This window comes from Apteryx rowi, unplaced genomic scaffold (assembly GCF_003343035.1).
Source record: "Apteryx rowi isolate R43461 unplaced genomic scaffold, aptRow1 scaffold_62, whole genome shotgun sequence".
Lineage (NCBI taxonomy): Eukaryota > Metazoa > Chordata > Aves > Apterygiformes > Apterygidae > Apteryx > Apteryx rowi.
The window spans coordinates 2,735,412-2,757,913 of NW_020450894.1; the positions used below are offsets into that span (position 1 = coordinate 2,735,412).

General features: G+C 41.0%; 1 protein-coding gene across 3 annotated transcripts in view; it reads left to right on the forward strand.

The window, feature by feature from the left end:
* Nucleotides 1-22,502, forward strand: part of DGKI (diacylglycerol kinase iota) — a 115,958-nt gene that overhangs the window by 62,585 nt on the left and 30,871 nt on the right. The window contains exons 20-23 of one of the 3 annotated variants that reach the window (XM_026083890.1): nucleotides 143-216; nucleotides 1,767-1,773; nucleotides 3,422-3,549; nucleotides 4,130-4,255. In XM_026083890.1, coding sequence (XP_025939675.1) covers nucleotides 143-216; nucleotides 1,767-1,773; nucleotides 3,422-3,549; nucleotides 4,130-4,255 — 335 coding nt within the window. Of the gene's footprint in view, nucleotides 1-142; nucleotides 217-1,732; nucleotides 1,774-3,421; nucleotides 3,550-4,129; nucleotides 4,256-22,502 lie in introns of all 3 variants that reach the window. The other 2 variants (XM_026083889.1, XM_026083891.1) reach the window with 2 other exon arrangements.

Sequence of the window (22,502 nt, forward strand, 5' to 3'; positions counted from 1 at the left end):
GGTTATGTAGGTTTTACACGTTGTGCAATGTCAGCAAAGAAAAATAGAAAAATTAAAGACTAGGAAATAGTCTCTTTTAGAGAAAAAAACAGACAGATTTTTGGGGGGATTTTTTTAAATGTCATTTCCCTGCTCCATCCAGGACCAAGAAAGCTCTTTCCCAAGAGTACTTTCTGTTCAGAGGCTCTCTCCTAGATGGTGCTTCCTAGATGGTAAGTGCATCTCCTTTCTGTTTTGCCTAGTGTACCGCTTGCTTCTGACATGCATTTGGAGGATAGCACATCCAAGAATATTAGCATGAAAGGGTAACCATTGCTTCTTGTTGTACTGAGCAGGCAAAAAAAGGAGCTGGGTGCCCCCTTTTCCCCTCTGAAAAATGACACAAGGCCTTCAACCAGCATTCAAAATGTCTGCTGTAGTGTTGTGGCTCCAAGGAGGCATGTTCTTTCAAAGGTCGCTGGAGATTTGGCTCATGAGTGTCTCTGCTGTGATAAGCAGCACTTACTGCATGGCAGTACCTGGGCTCAGAGTGCAGCCAGTTCTGGCAACACTCTACTATCGGTAAAGCTGTGTTCTTTGTTCCCTTTTCTTCTTAAATACTATCGTGTTTAGGTGATGAAAATATCTCTCTCTTTCCTTGAAAAACTGCACTTTCTGTAACTCTCTGGAGAGCTGCACTTCTATTTGACCCAAACTTTGTCAAAGCAGACAGCTTATTTGGGCATTACATCAAGCTCCAGAGCACTAGAATTAACGGCCAAAATGGATGGCATCTGCTTTTGCAAAAGCTACAGCATGTGGAGACTGAATATTTTAGTATTCTAAACAAAAGCAATTTCTCCTTGACAGTTTCTAACTACTCTTCCTTGTCCCTCATGAGTGAAATTGATATAAAACGTATTGAGGATCTGTTTGTTTTCTGGAGAGTGCTGGATGGGTAGATACATTTATTTTTTGTCCTGAGGGATTTAGTATTCCCTTGCAGTGCCAAAAGCTACAATGTGACATCACTGTGCTGTTGTGTCAAAACTCTGGAATGAATGGACCTGTGATTTCGCTGGCCAAACTAAATGCGAAGCAGAAATAAATTTAAAAAAACCACATCTGATGAAGCACATTGTAGGTCATAAAATACTTATGGTTTTAGTGGTGTAAATTACTTGACAGTGACAAGATTCATAATAGATACTTTATTTAGTGAATCACCCCTCTTTTCATGTGTTGCTTTGAGTAGAATAAATTTTCCTTGAATGTATTTGCAATTCAGAATCACTATTTGTGGGCCAAGTGTTTGATTTACAAGGAGTTCCCAAGCATTTTATTGGTCTATAGATTCAAAATTTGAATTAATCCTATTGGACCCATCAATTTTAGGATACACTTGTTGTACTCTCATTGGAAGAATGCAGACCTTTCTGTTAGATACTTCTAATGTAACAATTTCTTATTGTAAGTATTCTTTTAAGAGTGGAATCTAGTTTTCATGTTTTTTTATTTCAAGTTAACAATTTCAGTTAACATTGTTTTGTTAAACCCCAACTTTAAAGTCACCATCTAATGGGATAGGACTATGGAGATAATGAATCAAATTCTATTCTTATGAAACAGACGTGACTTAACTGACACAAAAGTTGTCCTACGTGGTGCTGATGTTAGTTCAGCCCATCTTGTTCATTCAGTTCTGCCCAGACCAGTTTCTTTACTGCTGCTCTGTTGTTTCCCTTTCTTGCAGCAACTTCTGCTGATCGTTTTTACCGCATTGACAGATCTCAGGTAAATCTCAACTCCGTTACTGTTTCTATAGATCTTTTTTAAAGCTATGTCAGATGCAGCCTAAAATGAATTCTCTGCCATTCCTCATGTGTATTCTAAAATTCTGTTGGTGTTTTGTGAAAAGTAAAAAAAATATTCTGGACCATTTTCATTTGATATAATTCATTGTTTCACTGAACTCGCTAAAGATTTATTTCTGCTGATCATCTGCCCTTTTGTTTACTAGGAATCTGATGTACAAATTTTAATTTTCTAGATTTCTTTTTGCTATCATGTCTTACTAAGGACATCTGCATGACAAGAGAATCCTTGAGTTTATCTTTCCACTACTGCTTTTAGCTCACCTGAACTCTGAATCCTTTGTGTGTGTCATGCAATAGCTATGGAAATTAATATGATGTTACAATTTGAGAATTATGATCAGAGCTTCATCTAATACTCCAAGAAACCCAGAATCCATGTGTGTGGGTCCATCGGATTCAAACTTATGGTATAGGTTTGACAATATGATTATGTTTTCTGTAAGACAATTTGAAAATTTTACAGAGCTTTTGGTGTTCCTGATTTGTAGTCAGAACAGGCCAATTAATGCCTCAGCATTAAGTGTAAACTGTTGATTTCACTTATCGGTCATCTGTGTTCTGTCCCCCTGAGAACTATGGGAGCTGTTCCTGAATTATGTGAACATATGACTGTTTCCTAGCAAAAACAGCTGGTTGTTTAGTTCAAGTAGAAGTAGCTGTGGCTTTAGGTTAGAGGTCCCAGATTCAGTGTCTGCATGTAGCCTGGCAAGGGGCTTCTGAGCACACAACTATTTAACTACTTTGATGAAGCTGTACTTTAGCATTTGGGGAGCAAGGATGAGGAAGATAAACTGCTGCAGGTTCAGTTGGGGAATGTGATTTTGTTTGGCTTGTTCTGCACTGCTTTAATTCTGACTCTGTACAAATTGTCATCTTTCCCTCCTACCCCTTTGCCATGTGTCTCTGTGGGGAAGAAAACAATGCTGTGTGGTGGTCCCAGTGAATGAAGCATGGGAGGTTTCCTGTCCATTTGCCTACTTAGACAGGCCTACTGACACTGAATGCTTTTTGAAAGGCAAGGAGACTTTTGTGTCTTAGATTAAGAGAGGAAATACCAAATTAGGGGTTGAGAATGTGAGCTTTGAGTCAAGGAGAGGAGGGAGCATGATAGTGGAGATGCAAAACCACAATGTATAAACAGTTGAGGTTTGGAAAATAATCCTCAAAGATGGAAAATTCTGTCAGCCATCAGCTGAGGACAGACCTGAGGCACTGGTCCTCAGCTGGGAGTACAAACCTCAGCTGTTCTGGAAGACCTCTAGTTTTCAGGTGAATGGTGTTGATAGGACTGGGAGTCACTGAGTAGTGGCCTTTTAAGCATTGCTGAGGTGGTGACGCTTGCTGGTGGCAAAATCTTGTTCCCACTGAAATTAATAAAATCCTTGTTGGTGACTTCAGTGAGACAGGTATTATTGCGTGTGTATGTGTACACACTTAAATAAATATACAGGCAAACTCTAGTGAAAGCTCTTCAGACAGGCTGATTTACATCTGGCTCTTTTGTAGCTTCTGAGAGACCAGTGATGCTGCAGGTTCATTATTCATTCCTTATATCACTCCAACAGGAACATTTGCACTTTGTGACAGAAATTTCGCAGGACGAGATTTTTATTCTGGACCCAGAGCTGGTAATGTCACAGCAGGTGGGGACGCCACCAGGAATGCCTGATCTGGTAGTGGAGCAGGCCTCTGGGTGAGTGTTGCTTGGATCTGGCCTTCAACAGCCATATTAGAGTTGGACATTTCTTTTCCTGCACTCTGAAGGGTGGGGAGATGTGTCAAAGGGCAGATAGTAGGTAGGGGTTTGGGGACAGGATCAGATGCAGCCACAGCAGTGATAGAAGGACAGTGGAATAACATCTGCTCCATCATGCCTCCTGGAGCTAACAGCAGGACTTATGGGGTGTCTTCAACACCTTTCAAGCTCCTCACACCCTCTGAGTAAATCTGCCCCTGGCATAAACCTATATCAATCAAGTTACGAAACCCTTCTCTGCATAGTCAAGGCTGTGATACCAGTGCATAAGGCCCTGAAGCCCTTTGTGCCATGAGAGTGACAGTGAAGCATCTCTGTTTCTTCTCATCCTCTCAGCAAACCAGAAACGCTCCTATTCACCTTTATGAACAATCCCACACTCAGTCAATTAAGCTAATTTAGCTCACTGTGGGCTGAAAAATATTGGGAACAAATAAGCATAAGAAAGCTTCAAACTGGAGCTCGAGAGGTAATTTCTGAGGGGTGAATTCCTTTCTCTTCCTTCTTCCTTCCTTAGAATATCAGATTGGTGGAACCCTGCGGTTCGAAAGAGGATGCTGAGTGATAGCGGCCTCGGCAAGATTTCCCCGCACTACGAGGTACCTGACAAACAAAAGGACGCCAGCCAGACACACATGCTGCAGTAAGAGCCCTCTGCATTTCTCTGCTTGATGCTGCACTATCACCATCACCACAGACAACTCTTAGTGGCTCCCTTAAGCTTAAAAATTATGCTGACATGATGAACTATACAGACGTCCTTTTGCTTCTTGTATTTTGCACCTTCCTTTTATTTCATCCTCCTTCTCCTTTATTACATATTCTTGCCTTTATTTTTTCTCTGCAGCACCCTACACTCTTAAAATGTAGATCCAGGTTTCCAAAAGTAAATAAATTATTTTGGATGCCTGATGTTCCAGCTAAAGGAACCTTCATGGGAATTGGTTATGAGAGGGACCAAAGCACTCACTCTGAAGTTAGCTCTGTTTCCATGCCCAAAAGCAGAAACCAGTACAATCACCACTTATTTTTAGAAATATAGGCAATAGTTTTCATATGATCTTGAGCCAGCGATACCACTGTAGGAGTCAGTCAGCTAAATAGCTGGTTTGCTGCTATCATTCCCTAATGTAAGAAATTTCCAGTACTGCGATCCTGTTTGCTATGTTCAGGTTTGCACAAGAGCATCTCCTATTTGTCTGGCCTATTTCAGAAGTGGTGCTCAGCTTTTTGGTCCTTTTGACTGAGATTTTCAAAGCTAGCAGTAGATCCATAATCCCTGCTGAAGTTTAGATGGGAGGAACTTGTCTGAACACTGTTGTTGGCTTTGAAGAATTCTAGTGTTTTTTTTTTTTTCCCCAGTACATGACTTAAATTCATGTACATCACTTCTCTTTATGTTTCTAGTTCTGCTGTATCTGGATCCCTATGGACAAGTTTTAAAGGCTTTGTCTGGAAAAATTAAAACTAGCGACCGTATGGTTCTTGTTTTAGTTAGGCCTTCTGTCTCAGATATGTATGGAATGGGGTTGCATGGTGTCTGCTGATTACTACGCCAGGGCAGATGCAGTGTGGGCAGGAGGCTGTCTTGCTGCACAGCTGGTGATTGATGGGAAAAGGACACAGCAAAGTGGAAACTGCTGAGATGAGAAAAGAAGTGTTGTGGTCAGGAAGGGTAGTCTAGAGCCTCTGTAGCACCGCCAGTAAACAGTCGTCTGGTGTTCTCCTGTTACCCTGGGAGATTCTGGACCAGTTCTTGTTTCTGTGCTTTTCACAGTGCTAGGGATGGTGAATTGAGATGCAGTTTTCAACAGACTAGAATCACAGGACCCTAAATTTGGGGCATGCAGAACAAGGAGAAAAATGATATGTAGACATTTTTAGGCCGTGCAGAGATGTGGTGACAACATGTGAACTAACCCGTAACTGATAAGAAAAATGATTTTGTTTGCCAGGGTGTGACTGGAAGTGGTTGCTTAGCCGGAATAATTAAGTTATCTGATAGATTTATTAATTACATGCAAAGTCAGTAGCACTGCCAGAATAAAGCATGCCTGTCACTGCCTGCTATAAGGCACTGCTTCCCTTATAGCTTCTCTAAATTTTAATGGTTTTGGCTAGTTTTTCATGATAAGACACAATCTTTGGCTGATTCTTTCTCTTTTTCTTTTAGCTAAAACTTTTGCAAAAAGGTCAGTTGTTTCTGAGAGAAAGATTGGGGAAAAAGTATTCCTTTAAAAACAAACAAACAAAAAAACAGCAGTTTTTTTCCTGAGAAATTTTAGTGTTGGTAGTGCACCACAATGAGGTTTTGGAGATTTAACAGAGTAACGCTCTAACACTATGAAAATGCCCTTTGCTGTCTTGAGAAAAGTGCCCCTGAGTTTGCCCTCGGGTTGAGGTGCTTCATGCACACTGGAAACAGATTCAAGAGCTCCATTCCCTAGTTTCCTTCTGTGCCTGCTCATGGAGGAGTTAAGTAGAGCTCCTCTGTGATTAATCCTGGCTGCAGGCCTGCCCACAGGTATTGAGGGAAAGTGGAGGGTCTGCTGCTCACATCCTGATTTCCAGTAACAAGGAGAAAAGAGAAGGTAGCAATTGTGGTAAAATGAAGATGGATGAGGAAAGCTGTATGGAAAAACAGTCAAGAGATTGTAAGAGCCAGAGGAAGAAGTAGAAGCGAGAAAGGGAGTGTGTACAGGAACTTGGAGAGCCAGGTTAGGGGATGGGATCTGGAGAATAAGAGCAGAGGGGACGTTTAGATGCCTGAGGCAGGGGTTGGGGAGCAGGGGGACAGAGATGGTGGCATTGAATAGGAAAAGTAATGGGATGAAAAAGTGTCAAGCTGCAGGGGCTTTTGACAGGAGCAGATAAGAAGGAAGAGGCAATGGTGTTGGATGTGGAGATTGTTGGAGAGGGGCAGAGAAAGTAAAGAAGAGAAGAAATCAGAGTGGGAATAATAAAGAAAAGGAGGAGGACATGGGGTGAAGCTAGATAAGAGGAGAGGGAGACAGAGTCAGGTTAGGGGCCTGGGGGAAAGGGTCTGTGGCCATTTCTCTCCAGAATCTAGAGTTCTGGGCTAATGTAGCTTGTTCGTTATACAGGTGGACAAGCTCTGAGGTATGTTTAGACACTACCTCATTTGCTGCAAAGCTGGAAGGTGTATAGTAAATGAGGCAGAGGATTACTGCAAGAGAAAAGAAGGTATTATTACAGCTAAGACAGTTGAATGCTGCTCTGGAGGGCTGACTTCTCTCCTCCGTTTCCTCCACAGGATTTCTGAATGATGCAGATTTAAAGCAAACTTTCACAAGTGGTCAGTAACAACAGAGTCCTCATTTTCTGCATGTCTACTGTGAAGTATACAGGCTGGGTTTCTGGGAGGCTGTTGCAATGAGATTTTGAAAGACTGAAAGGCTGGAGTCTGAGAAACAGGCATGCTGTGTGCCTCAGGTTGTATTACTAAAATTAATGGAAAGTTTGTGCCTTCCTTTTTCTGACCCTCATTTGCCTAGCTGCAGAATACAGATAATATTGCAGCCTCACCTTAGAGGAGCACAGTGAGGGTGAATTTCTTGGTCACAAGCAACTCAGGTATTATGGGGAGATTCTCACAAGAGATGCTTAGGAGAAAATCATTTTACATTCCATGCAGAGTTTTGGTAGTGTGGGATAAAAAGACCCTGGGGCTGTGGACTGTATATAAATAATACAAAAGGATGTCAGGCAGGTGTCTATTTACTCATTGAGGCAAGGGTCCAGTGGAAGAAAGTAGCAAGTGGAAATATAATTAGAGATTTTATAATGTATGTGTGCAATAGGGCTGGAGCATGATGCTCAGATAACATGAGCATTTCTAAGTTTCTGGATGCTTGACTTTGCAAAATAAATGCCTTTCTAACCTGATGTTTTAAAGAACAAACTTACAAAGCACCTTTTATATGTTGTGAGTTGAAAGCAGCTTACAGGCTCTTTATAGAGGGTTTTTCCCTTCAGAAATCATTTTTCAAATTAAGCTCACAGAAAGAATTTTAGCAAGTTAGAGTACAATTCCCCAAAAAGGAATATGGCAGAGCACAGAGGTGACATCTTCTCTCTTGCATGGAGTTCTCGTGGATCTTTTGAGAGTCATCAGTTTATAATGTTTTATATCTGATCTGAAATACTGTACAGCACTTCCAGCTCAAGGTACAATATTCTATATCCTGTCACTAGGGCAAACAACATGTGACTTGCTGTGAGAGAAAGTGCTGTTGGATGATGCCCTGGTGCTGTTTTTTGGTGGTCATTTCTCTTTCAAACAAGAGTTGGCAATGACCTTCCTTAGATGTTAAGAGCAGATTAGATCACAGCTTGTCATAGTATAGCTATGGGCTGCTTGGAGTGTCTCTGGCATCGCAATATGAATACGACCTCTTTAAGATGAAGTGGTGTTTTCTGAGAAGAGAGGAGGGTAGCTGAAAAGACAAAGCATGCAAATTGATGCCTTAAGTGACTTTAGTTGGTGAAAGCAGAGAAGAGAATATGTGATCTAAAAATAATTAGGACATTTGATATTGCTTCTGATCACAAGCTGTTGAGGTAAAGAGAAATTTGATTTTAATGGTTTTGAGGCAGGGGTCTTTCTGAGAGAAAATTCATTAACCTTCTGTTTTTAATTAGGAGAATTTCATGTTAATTAATTTTCAGGTGGCATCTGATTAATGATATTTCATGTTTTCCTCCATTCCCCTGCCCTTTCTGCCTGCTCTTTGACGTGTGACTAATGTGTGGAGTGGAAAGGACATGAGACCTAAAATCTTGATGCAGTAACCAGGAGCTGGGCCAGATCATAGCTTAATAGCAACGTCAAGTCAGTGTGAAAGGTGCATCCAAAGGACCAACAGGGAGACAATTACTCAGACTACTGATGCTGATCTTGAAAATAGCTAAGTATTCTGGCCTGACTCCACTGAAACATGTAATTAGACTCTTAACTTTGACCATGAAGGGGGTTCACCATCCTGTCGTGTCCTATGATCAGATGGTGCAGTGAGGTGGGGGTGACCATTGCCTCATAGCCTGCTGTAAGCATTCATTTTTGGCCGTGTATTTCTCTTCCTAGTTGTGTGTTTGTCAACCTGTTGTCTGATGAGAAAGAACAAAAGAAGCAGCATACCAGAATAAAAAGGTGACAAGTCTTTGGCAGAGGCTTGCTCTCCTTTTTTTAATCAGTCACTCATTTTCCAGTTGTTTGGGGCAGGAATAACCACCTTTCTAACATCTGCCCAGCTGTTAAGGTAATGTGTTTCCAGAGCTGCTAGATGCATTGTCTGAACTGAGTACATGGCTCGTGAAGGGTGGGTGAAGGCTGGCCAGAATGCCATCTGGCCCTGTTAGCAAGAAAGAGAAAAAATTCCTATTGGGGCTGAAGGTGGCTTCAGCCCTTTGCACTAAATGGATATTAACTAGCTAGTAATACCATCCAGCCACTGTTTTATGAGGCAATAGCGACCTAGTTCCTGAGAGGGTAGAAGAAAAGGCTGAATATCAAGTGTTTTATCTCAACCGCGGATCATTGCCAAGGAAATCAGTGTGATGGTACAGACCTTACAAGTTTGTTTGTTTGCTTTTTTCTTTTTTACTCTAAGAGAAATGTCTGTGTGGTACAAGGTGAGAAGAGCATCAGGGATGCAAGCCTGCATGTAGAAAGGAAAAGGAGTGCTTCTCTGGTGACAGAGTTAAGAAAATGTAAAGAGGTCACTTGCATTTGAAAATCCTAGGCCAGAGCTGCCTAGTGATAGGTGAACATTTAAAGGTTCAGAGTTTGGTGTCAGTGAAGACTTCAAAAATTCAGATGTTTCAACAACACCCTTGCATTGGAAAACTCAGCATCAGCTCCTAAATATCCTCAGAGTAGTCTGTCCTGGTGTGTTTTGATAGTACAATCTGAATTAGTCTGCTGTTTGATTTAGTTCAAGTTGTGTTTATAAACTTAAGCTGGTAAGAGTAAAGTGCATACATTTTAACCACCTATTTGTACACCTGTGCAAGTGGCTTTTCTATTGTTTAAAATGCCAGATGAGCCTACGTGACTTGTGATTGCTTTCAGACAAATCTTATTTGAGCAGTGGCATAAATCACCATCTCACGTTCCCTGTATAGTCCTGTGTAGTCCTTATAATATAATTAGAGATATGGGTATAACAAAATGCAGCGTCTACTTCATTCTCCCTTTTCTTTCTCTTTTGTTGTCTTAGATGCTTTTACAAATAGCTTTCAAGACACCATTCTTTCTACCTTACTCGGGAACATAAGAAACGCTTGCCTATAGAATCTCTCCACTGCTTGCTAGGAAGGGGGCATTAAAAAGAGAGGGAGTGCTAGTGAAAGGAAAGATGAGTTCTCAAAGAGGAGGAAAAATGATGTGAAAGAGAGCAGGGAATGGTTCAGAGAAAGGTAAATATAAGTTAAATAAGGAAAGTACTTTGAAGCAAGCAAACATTTTTAAATAAAGAGAGTATAGCAAATGGATGAGCAATTGTTCTGAGGGAAAGCAGGTTCCCAGAGCGAGACTGAGGGGGAAAAAATTGATGCATCTCAGTGTGAGGTCTGGCCCTGCATTTTAAAAGCTCTCTCTACTGTCAGTGAGATGCAGTCGCAATATTTTAAATCTTATATAAATTCCAGGTGGAAGCTACAATTTATCCACCACTAGGAAAGCTTTTCTTCAATTATCGCTGTAAATCTTCCCGTATCCCCATCTCTGGAGACTTTCTTGACAAAGAAGGCACCTGTTAATTGTTCTACACTCTTGTGCCCAGACATGGTAAATAGTCTCTTCCATGTATTTTATGTTCTTAGTGTAAATATTAATTCTTTCCATATTCTTCAAGACTTTAGCTTCACCTTCTTCATTGCTTTTGGAGATTTTCAGTAGAAAAACTGAGTAATTACTGTTTTTCTTTGGGACTCTACCTTAAAGACATAGGCTTGCTGTTCTGGAAAAAAAAAAAAAAGTCTGCCCTTTCTCATTCCTTTAAAAACTTACAATGTAACAATAAAAATGTAAAAGAATTTTGGCATTCCTTGAATAATTTGTTTTGAAGCTTCATTTGTTGCCATCCAGAAAAATTTGTACAACCTGACAAACAATAGCAAGGCTCTTAAAAAAAGGTGGAATTTTGGCTGACAAAAAGAGTGGGGTTTTTTTTCTGTGTGATGCCTATGTTTTTAAAATCAAACCCTACCAGAAATAACTTGAATCTATTTTCTTTGTATACTCATTTTAGTAAAGAGATACTCAAAGAAAGGATAGTTATTCTGTGGTACATTCATTGAATATAAGAACAATCTGGAGACTGTAGCACTGTGAATAGAAATACCTTCCAGTGTAATTCATTCTCTTTCCAGATTTACAACAAAGAAAAATGTCACTCTGTGCCCTGTGCTGTTTTGCAGCCTGTGGGATTTCAAAAGTTTCTTTAAGGACAGCTGCTGCTGCTAATAACTGCTACTATCTGGAAGCTAATTTTAGTGTCCAGTTTTTACAACTTTTTTTTTAAAGATATATTCCTTTTGCTTTTGGTGCTGCTTGTGTAGCAACCCCAAGTCCAGTTGTATATATGGGATAAATATGGGTCTGTTCAAATGATTTGTCATGAAGCTAGAAAAAAGACTTACACTTGGGGAAATTTGCATTCACAGGTTAGTCTTGAGCCTCTCCCAAACTGTCATTTAATACATGTCCGCTTTCCCCCAATGTTTCTAGTTCTAGTGGTGTTCACTGCTGTCTTGGCCAGGAGAAGGAATTCCAGGACATGTTGGAATAATAAATACACTCTGTGTGATGAACTGCTGAAAAATGAACACAGTTTAGAGAGAAAAACAATGTTAAAATCACAGGGGATGGGGAAGAATGTTGGCACCAAAATATCTTTTCAAGACTGGCCCTAAGCAGACCATCACCCATTGTATTTTTTTTCTTTTTCATTAAATCCCTTCAGATTTCTAACTTGGAAATTTGATTCTGTTATCTAGCATGAAATGGAGCAAAATGACTACGGACTATTTGAGCATACATGAGATGCACTTTTGGTATATCCTGAATATATCCCGTACACACAAACCCAGCCACTGTGTCTGTGAGGATAAACATGAGAAGAGCTGGTCTGAACTCAGAATCCAGAGGGGCTCTGCATTACTTCAGCCATGTCATTACTGTCTCAGGGACCATTCTGAGCACAGAAAAATCCTGACATTTTGCCCTGATGGCAGAGACTACAGAAACAGGACTAGGGAAAATGCTACCATGTAAATTCCCTTTTATGTCAGGGACTGTGTTGTGACTATATAGTGATTACACCTGCCAGACCTGAGAGACATCTGCAAACAGTGAGAATAAGGTGATTCTGCAAATTGTTTAATATGAACTTCTAGCAGCTTCTGCTGTCTCTTTCAAGTGATTGGATCCGTGGAAAACCTTACTTAATCACCTGCTCCTCTGTTAATTAGTAGGGTTTTGATGTCACCACTGCTGAAGTCTGACCATACCTACAGAAAACTACTGTGTAGAAAATTCATGTTTTTGATTTATTAAAAATTCTGCAGCAGTCTTTAGAACTTGGCACATGCAGAACCTAAACCCATCATCCTGACAACCTGTTTCCAGTGATACTGAGCTTTAAGACAAAGTCCTGTGCTTTGCTCTTGTTAAATCTAGTTAGAAAAGGAAGAAATTAGAATTAGGTTTTGATTTGCATATGTACGGCCTAATTTGTGCATGTGAGTGCAATGCAAATAGTGTTTGTTTTCTTCCAGAATTAAGTCTTCAGCCCTTTGCTGTTGAGATGCTCAATTGCTAAGGAGTTTTAACAACAATAGGCACATCTGATGAGGTGGGTTTGTGTTTCTGCCCATTCAGTATGTGATGGAAATAGAGTACATCCTGTACTGCATCCTGTAGGATGTTTTCTTCTCATCAGTACTTATTACCAAATAATTTTATTATTCAAAATGTAGATCCCTGGAGTGGATAGGATGGGATTCTAGCTTCCTCTTTTCCCACCCACCTCTCCCAACCCTCAGAATGAAGACTCTTAATGATTTTTGTAGCATCTCAACACCTGATGAGCAGCTGAGGAAATTCACCCTGCTGACAAATTGCTTTGGCAGACAGTGACATGCAAAACACTCCTACACACCATGAGACTACAAACTGGCTTCTGTAGAGAGATCTTGCTTGTTGATTGGCATCCCACTCTTCAAAAGTGAAATGCAAGCAGTCCAACTCTTTGCTTCTCCTTGGGGTGATTTCAAGCAACAGAGTATATGTGCTTGACAAAGGGACCTACATACTGTGGTGTAGAAAGTTTGCTGCTGTTTAGCTTGAAAATGCCTTTTGAATTTTTCTGGTTATATAAGGGGAAGAAAATGAGTTTTCAAAGTGGAGTATAAATTTTTTGCTGCAATGTGTTTAAAGGATGAAATTGGTGTTAACAGAGTACAGATAGTTGGGTACATCTGTTTTCTTTAAGTTGTTTACCATAATAGGTATAAATCTTCCTCCCTCTTTGACTGGCTGATTGCCAAGGCCAAAATAGAAGAGTTCTTTCTTTTTTCTCCTTTCTTGTTACAACTCATTCTTTTTTCCTTCTTTTCTTCTTTTTTTCCATCCCTGCTTGCTTACTTCAGCCTCTGGAGTGAGGAGTAGAATCTGTGCTGAGAAATAAATCAGCTCCATAGCCAAGAAGGTTGGGGAACATATCAAGATGGTCAGTTCTTGGACAATTGTTTTCTGTTTGGGTAAAAGAAAATGACATTTGATAATTTGATCTTTAGTGGCTACTGCTTCCCTGCAAGCCTCAGGCATGTGATAACTGCACGAGGCAAGAGAAGGACAATGGAAACAGTGGGGCTGGCAATGCCACTGTGGATTGTGAACATCCCTGTCTTTGGCTTTACAGTGTGGAGGCCACAGACCTAGGGCTCCCAGTGATTTTAAAGGCACTGGAAGAGAGGCTACTGGGGTTTGCTATGGTGATATAGGATGACTGACAAAAAGAGAGTGTGCATTCTTCTGGGCTTGTGTGTATTGGTTTAAGTGCCATTATAGTTATAGGGTGAATATTCTCCAGCACTCTAGGCTTTCAATCCACTAAAGGCTGGAAAAGAAATGAACCTTGCAGTTTTAGGTAATATGTATGTTTCTGTTTGTGTGTATTTGTTATCTATATGTAAGAGTTGGAGCAAGACAAAAAGGAAAAAAAAAATCCAGCTCCTGATTTTCCAAGCATTGGACAGGATTAGGCAAGCCTGTGTCCATGTGTTCTGTCCCTGCCATAAGGAGCTGCCATCTGCGTGGAGGAGAGACCAGTTCTTAATGTGCTCTCATTCAGTACTACACTGCCTTATCAAAGCCAAACTGATAAGCTTTTAGAGCTTAAGGACATGTGTATGAACATAGCATCTCACTCTCATACATATGTAATGCACATATTAAAATACATAGTGCGTCCAACTTTTCACATTAGGACATTTCATATTATGCATTCAGGCCATATTTATTCATATCCCATTCATATTTTTACATTCTGGTTGAACAGAGAGATTTTATTCTCTTGCAAAGAGAATAGAAATAACTGCTCTAAACTATCACATAAGTACTGCTTTGTTTGAGTTAACTGTGGTACATTCCAAAAAGTCAAACCTGTGCTAACTTTCTCCAGTTCCCTTCTATTGTTTAGATATCTGCATGCTCTGATTTCTGCTTTGGCTGGAAACTGGAAAGGCAAGTGTTAAAATACCATTCAAGAAAAGCTAAAGGCAGAGAGCATAGTCATGTGAAAATAGGTCATCTGAGCTTTGCAGTTTAGTATTTTAGAGCCACGAGGTTCAGAGTGTTTGGATGAGGTTGGGAGCAATATTTTGACATGAATGTTCGCTTGACCCTTTGAACTAGAAGGGAAGTTTTCTACTGGAAAATGTTGCTTTGTTGAAACAGAAACTGCTTGTAAGTGGGCTGAATTTAGCGTGCTCATGTCAGGTAGAGGTTCTCTGTTTCATCTGGCAATTCCTTTGTGGGCGAAGAATGCTGTCCCTGGCACTGCCAAGCAGCAGGCAATCTGGGCACTCGCCTGCCATGAGGGAGATGGGTGGCTCTTTGGGAGCTGCCCTAGGTCTTCCACATCCTGCGTGTATGTCCTAGTCCCCTGACTGCAGGGGGAAATCTGAAATCTTAGGAACGTTCAAAGGTGGAGGGAGAAAAGTTTTCTCTTATCTCCTTGCCTATTGCTCCTCTGTGCTGGGAAAGGAGCAGTAAAATCCATGAGTTTGCATCAGTAGCTGAGACTGAGCGAGCCTTTAGCAGTTCTGGCAGAGAGGTAGGTGTGTGGGAGGGAAATACCTGAGGAGTGGGACATAGCACATAGTTTTGCTGAGATTCCTGGCAGTGCTGATGACCATGGGCAGTCAGGGACAGATGGACTTGGCGAAATTGTGCCAAGGGCTGAAATCAGAGAGCCAGAGGTGGCTTCGAGCCAGTTTAACCCTGACTCCTGCATTCTTGTTTCTGTGCCAGGCCTCTAAAAGTGCAGCACAAAACCATATCTGAAACTCCCATTTCAAGTTTTATTCTCCACTAATTACTCCATAGCAGGAGTGTGCAGGACTCAGTAATTCTGCTTTGCCTAGGATTATAGAAGGACCTGTATTTCTTGGTCTATTTGAGTGTGTTATACAAATTAACTAAAGTGTTTGCATTTTTTTTTTTTTGAATGACAGACAACTTAAGCAACTGAAGGTTACTTGGTGGCACTTCTGAAAATCAGGCCAGTCATGTATGAACATAATTGAAAGAATCTGTTTCTGAGGTATTCCTGTGTTTTAGCTTCTCTTCCCCCAAAACCACTAAGGGCAATTTAACAGGAGTTGCCGGCTTGCTTTGTGGTAACAAACACAGCATTTAGGGTAGCTTCTAGATTGTTCAGAAACCCAGACCGGCCTGGGTTTATTTGGAAGTTGCCTTAGGATACCAAGCGGATGCACTTCACCTCCATCTAGCCTGAGGGCCAAGCTGGTGATTATATGACTTCTGAATCAGAGCATGCCCGATGGGCCAGCAGTGTGCCTGTTATGGCTTTGCAGTTACCAGAATAATTTATTTCTCCAGGTTACATAAAAAGTTACAGTCATAGCAAAATGACCCCTGGAATAATCTTTTCCAGGAAGAGGTACACAGATCATTTGTCAAGAAAAGGAGTCAGATGAATTTGCTACCAGATCATGCCTAACATTTTCATTTTTCGTATAGAAGGTTAAGGCAGTGCATATACCTGGGCCTTTTAGTTCTTGTTCCATGTCTTTTTATGTAGTTTTTAATAAAGAGCCATTTGAAACGGCACGACTGTCTGTCGTTTCACCTGAATATTGCATGGTGTGGCTATATCTCACTTCATATTCTTTTAGGATTACAGTCGCATCAGTTACTGCCTCTCCCTTACCTTTTGCCTCCCAAATTTGTCAGGCACTCAACAAGTGGGTCAGTGAGTACCGTAAAGATTTAATTCAAATCTTGAAAGGGAAGAATGTCTTTTCAAAGAGACTTGGATCAGGCCCTCTTCAAACCTAATGTCTTACATTCCTCTGAGGTACTTTGGTGTAGTGTGGTGATAAGAGAAAGAGGGGTCAAGTATTAAGCTGGAATTACTCTAGTGACCCTGCTGCTCATTTTTAAATGCCTTCTTTTCCAAAAAACCCAACAAGCCAGCTTTCTTTGTCCTTTATTTTTTCCAAGATTAACATGTTAGAACATTTCTGTCTATTTTTACCTTTTTGTTTTTTTGTTTTTAAATGAATGTTAAACATACTTATTTTTACATCTGGTTTTGCCCTGAAAATCTTTTATTCCCCTGTTAAGCAGCAATTCCCAGGAAACTCCTCTGGGTGTCACTACAACTTCAAGTATAACTGTGTTACAGTGTACCAAGCCTTCATTCAGAGTCTTTTACAGTGGGTGGAGAAATAGCGCAAATGGTAAGAACTAAAAAATTAGCAGTGGGAAAAGATACGGAACAATATAAGGGGCATCGATATGTCTGAGACACAGCAAGAAATACACTGGAGCTGCCCTTGTTTGCGTAAAAAGCAACAGGATAGATTCGTACATGTTGTGCTGCTTGCAAGCGGTGTGTGGCAATGGCTTATGTGCAGATAGAGACTAGGCAACAGGGAGGGGGCTAGAGAGATGCCAGAAAAGGTTCCTGTCTTTGCCTTTTGCAGACAGCAAAATTAGGCTCTCCAAACTGTTGGTACAGACGAATAGGACATCTCTGAATGGATTCCTGCAAAATAATAGATGCTTTGGATGGATCTTTTTAGATTCAGGGAACATTGCTGGTCAGCATTTTCCCATGTGTGTTACTCTTCAGATAGTATTACCATCGTCTTTGAGAAATATATGGGAGGAAAGAATTACAAGAAAGCTGAGATAGTTACAGCAGAAAGTCTTGTAGAGGGACTCATAGAAACACAGAATAGTTTGGGTTGGGAAGGAACTCTAAGCTCATCTAATGAAACTCCTGCTCGAAACAGGTCCAGTTAAATCATATTTTTCATAGCCTTATTCAGTTAAGTTATGGATATCTCCAAGGATGGAGATTCCACAATCTGTCTGCACAACCTGTTCCAGTGTTTGATCATCCACGTGGTGAAAAAGTTTTTCCTAATAATCAACCTGAATTTACGATGTTCCAACTTGGGACTGTTGCTTCTCATCCTCTTCTTCCTCCTCCTCCTCTTTACTTCAAGAAGACTCTGGCTCTGTCTTCTTTATATCCTCCCATTAGGTAGTTTTAGACACCAATAAGATCTCCCTTGAGCCTTCTTATGGAATAAACCCTGTTCCCTAAACCTCTTCTCATATGTCATGGGCCCTAACCATCTCTGTGGCCCTTCTCAGAACTTGCTTCAGTTTGCCAATGTCTTTCTTTTCCTGGGAAGGCTGAAGTTGGACACACAACTTCAGATGCAGTCTCACAAGTAGTGAATAGAGGGGAAAAATCACTTCCATCTATCTTACAGCTATGCTCTTGCTAATACAGCCCAGTATGCAGTTCGCCCTCACTGCCGCAAGGGCACACTGCTGGCTGACATTTAACTTGTAGTCTGCTAACACCCCACAACTTTTATTGCAAAGCTGCTTTTCAGCTGGTAGGTCCCCCGCCTGTCCTGCTGCATGGGGTTATTCCTCCTCAGGTGCAAGACTTTGCAATTGCCTTTGTTGAACTTCATAAGTTTCCTGCTAGCCCATTTCTCCAGCCTGTCAAGGTCACTCTGAATTGGACATGTCTGGGTTCAGAGTGTAAGCATAGGCAAGCTCTCAGTAATTCTTAGGCTTTTATCTTCCATCAAGTGCCATGGTAGGAAATGGCGATACACAGGCTGAGCATTATTTTTAGCTCTCTTTGGGCTCCTCCTGGTAGAGGATGCTGAGGGAGCAAGAAAGCAAGCCGTTCTGCCTTTCTGCCAGTAAGGCAGGAGGCACTATCTGCATCTGGGGTTGCAGGGGACTCACCAGGCCCAGAGGGGCTGGTGCAGAGTGCTGAATGAGGGGGTATCCTCACCTGTATTTTAAAGATACTTAATGTGCTAAAACTTTTATTTGATTACAGTCAGAGAATATGTGAATAAATCCCAATGGAGTTGCCACTTACAGGTACGAAGAGATGTACACATAAAATGAGAAGGAATGAATTTAACCTAAAAACTCTTCCCCTCCCCTGGTCACAGGTAGCTATTGTCAGAGTGAGTTAGAAAGTCTACAGAATTACATTGCTGAAGCAGAGAAAAGAGGAAATGGTCATAAAACCCAGCAGAATTGCTGCACACAGATTGTTATTCGGCCATTAAATTGTAAATGGCTGGTTTTAAATAGGCCTGGTGCAGATGGTTTCAGCTACAGGTTTATTGATTAAAATAGCTGCTTTACATCAGCTCCGTGTTTGTTTCTCCAGAGGCTTTTGTCTTTATGAATAATGTACCCATTTGCTGAAATTTTGTTAGAATTCATCTGCTGGAGGCTGGCTGCGTTTCTCTAGCTTCTTAAGCCCCAGTTGACTAGGTTCTAAATTGTGACAGTCCTTTCCCTCCTTACAAATGAATATTCCCTCTTCCACCCCTCCAGTGCTGAATAAATCTTGTGCTTGCACATTGGAGAGTGCCCTTGGAAACAGCTGCGAGTGTTTGGCTGTTTGGGGAAGGCTTGTATGATACTGAAGGGTGTCTTGGCTATGTTGAGGATTAGATTTTTTCCAGAGATTGATCCAAAGCCTGTAAGAGTGAGTGGAAAAATTCCAATTAGCTTTGGATCATACCGTTAACTCTGATGTACTGTTTTAGGTGGGCATGTCTCACGCCTTCAGTTTCATAAGTCTTCCAGTTTCCTGGAAGCATCTAATGAGCAGATGATTAGGAAATTTTTGCATTATTCTTCAAGCCGTTTTATGCATTGCTAAATATTTGTACCTCGTTTGCTGGGAGATCTTTGTGCATCCTGTGTATGCGCAAAAAGTACTGCTTTGCTTGCAGAAGAAATTGTTGAGCAAGCAATGTGCAGCTTCCCCTTGTAGACTGAGGCTTGCAAGTGCTGTTATCCCTTTTGCAGAGAACATATCACTCTGCAATAGAAGGAGAATGCTCCTGCAGGACCTCTAGCAAAAAGAGGGATGCAAGCAGTGTGGAGAGAAAACAAAGGGGATAACATGCTTTCCCCTTCTCCCTTTTGATCCTCTTCCCTATCCTGGTAATAGTATTTGTCTTCTCCTTAACTAGTTGCTACAGTAATAGCTCTTCATGAAGTGTGTGTCAAATCAGAGCAGGGAAAAAGTCAGTTTAACACCTTTTGGCATGGCATCTTTCACAAGGCAGTGGCCCTTTCATTACAATGTGAATCTCTCATTACTTCTGCCCTGTAAAGGTGCAACTTCCTTGTATCTTACTTATCCTCTTAAAGGTTTTGGTATGTGATGGCTCGTTTGAATTCCCATAACATGCATTATGTGATATTTGGGCAGTTTCACTTAACTTATGGGCATCAGCAAAGTTTCTCATGCGGTTGGGTAGTGACTCAGATTCTCCTAGTATTCACTAGCTTTTATCTGGTTTTGGGTAGCCGGTAGCAGAAGCCTAGGGCCAACTTTCACAGTGCTGGTGCTGCAGAGAAGAGTTGGGAAATAGCAGAAAATCTGAAGCCTCTTGGCCGGGTCAGTCTTATTTCTGTCTTCAAGTGCTGGCTATCCTGTCTTCTGCCTAGCCTATACTACTGCTCTGGGTGGCACCTCCATACAATGGAGCAGGAGTTCAACAAGGGCTGAGTTGGAATAGGGCTTCCTTTTCACACTTATGCATGGGAAAGAGCATTGTTGGTAGAAGAGCTAATTTAAGCTTATGATTCTGAAAACATAGGCAGTCATGGACTTTGTCTGGCCTGTTTTCTGTTTGCCTTCTTTTTCTGGAAGGGGTGGGAGAAGGTGGTGGGGGGGAGGGGACGGGGATGAGCCTTTCTTTCTACAAGTTAATTTTTCACCAAGATAAGAGCACAAATAAGTAACAGCTGAAATGAGAAATAACCGATTCAGTTCTGAAATGGCCAAGAATAGGATATTGCGGTGCCTGAACCTTTTTGTTTTCTTCTTTTTTTTTTTTATTTTACAAATGAAAACCTCTTCATGAGATCATTTTGCCACAGATCTTGGAAGCATATTAGTTCTTCTGAAGTATCTCTGACTACCACTTTTTACTTTTTTTAAATACATAGAGGTTGTGAGAATGATGATAACTTGCTTCTTTATGACAGTAAAACACAGAGCTAGTCTCATGCTCAGAGTGCAGCTGACAAGAGCTAGCTAGATGTTTACTCAGTGGATGTTAACAGCTGAGAATCCACCCTGCTTGGGACACCCCTTTGGTGACCAGTGCTGCCATAGTATTTCCTTCACACTCCTTACAGAACAGCGAGAGAGATGTGTGACCAGAAATACGAACATCCACCTGATTTTTTTCCTGTCAGAAAAGCCCCCTGGGGCTGTGGAATGAGTATACATAGTTTAGAGCAGATCATTAGACTTTATTTTTCCTCCCCTGGAACCTGTCATAAGCATAGGGTAGACCAGAGAAGGCATAAAATGTCCAACACTATTAGTGTAGACTTTAAAAGGGCTCAGCAGCTTCACTTCCTTATTTTATAGTTACTAGCAAGACTCCCATTGGTGTAGTTAGGCCAGTGTTGAATGGTTTGGAAAATCCTTTCCCCTGATAAAATGTATGGCCTGAAATCATAGGAGAAGGCAGAAAGTCTTCTTCACTCTTTGGCAAAATACTCTTTTGGTAAGTAGTGGAATAAAGGAGGCCAAGTTTATTGTGGTTGATCCTTTGGTATCTCAAATGATGGAAGCTCTCACTGAGGCTTTCCTGTGCCTGAGATATTCAAAACCCCTCTTTGTGGCTTCTCAGCTGTCTTGGAAAGTTTGAGTTTATGCTATTGCTTTTCCTTGTGAAAGCAGTAATTGGGTCTCCCCCGCTTTGCTAACGATGGGTGAAATCAGCCAACAGGCTCAAACTTTATTAGGGTGAGGCAGACAGATGCATACATACACACCAAGGTGCTGTGATTATATAAACCTTATTTCTTCAGGAAACTAGGCTACAGAATTCCAAAAGATGCTCGATGAAGCCTTTCAAATGAAAACGCTGCTAGGAGGAACAGTAATACCTATTAGATTTGTTACTGTTCATTCATTAACTTCAAAGCATGCAACAAAGCTACATATATGGCATTAATATTTCAAAAATGTGATTTTGAAATATGTGCATATTAAAATGTGCACAAATATATTCTTTACCCCTCACTTTAATGTTCTATTTGAGAAGGTAGTGGTATTGTAATAGTATCTCTTGTTGTTGATGTTTTAAGGGGCTAATGACCTCTATGTTACTGGACATAATGAAGAGCCAAGTTATAGGATAATCTGTACTGTTTTATATTATTGTTCCAAATAAAGACCTGAAAGGTGATGAAACTGTGTGATTAAGAAAGAAACCAAAGGAGTAAATGCTACTGATGGTGTAGAATACTGCATTAGCAATGGGTAGATGGTCAGGATATGTGAGTTAAGGAATCTGGCATGAGTTCAGGTGTAAAATTATTTTTAAGAACCTGAAAAATTACACCACTTGATATATCCCATCCTGCATTGTTTAACCTTGTAAGAAATGTTATGTGTTGAGTTTTGACCTTTAGAAGAGCTTCTGCTGGGGATATGTGGGAGGAAGGCCTGTAACTGGCCAAAGCAGTGGGACCAACCCCTTGTGATGTTTGCTAATCCTCTGGATTAACTGTGTTCCTGTCGTATTTTGATGGACATGGCTGAAGTGGAAGGACATAGCTGGCCTGTCTGGCAGCAGAGTGGGGTAAAAGCCTAGGATGTTCAGCCACAATCAGAGGATTTAATGGGAGTAGAGGATTAATTAATTCTGACCCATACAGATACATTGGCTTCTAGCACAGTCAGAATCTTAATCAGGCAATCACATTTTTCCTTTCACTGTGACCATTGCTCCAGCAGTGCTGTAACTCTTTCCTCTCTTTCTTTGCAAATCTCTCTCTTTTAAAAATAAAAATTTGCATACCTCATTAGGGAAGTTTCCTTCCTTTCTTTCCATCTTTCCTGTTTGTGTCTACATATTTGCATATCTGCTTCTGATGCCCTATAATCCCTAAACCTTCATCTTCAGACCCCTGTTATGGAATGAGATCATGACTGCTTCCTCTGTTCCTTTATTCCTCTAAATCCAGGGTTTTTAACCCTTTGCCACCCCCATCTTCTCTGCTGACTCCATCAAATGTACATACACTC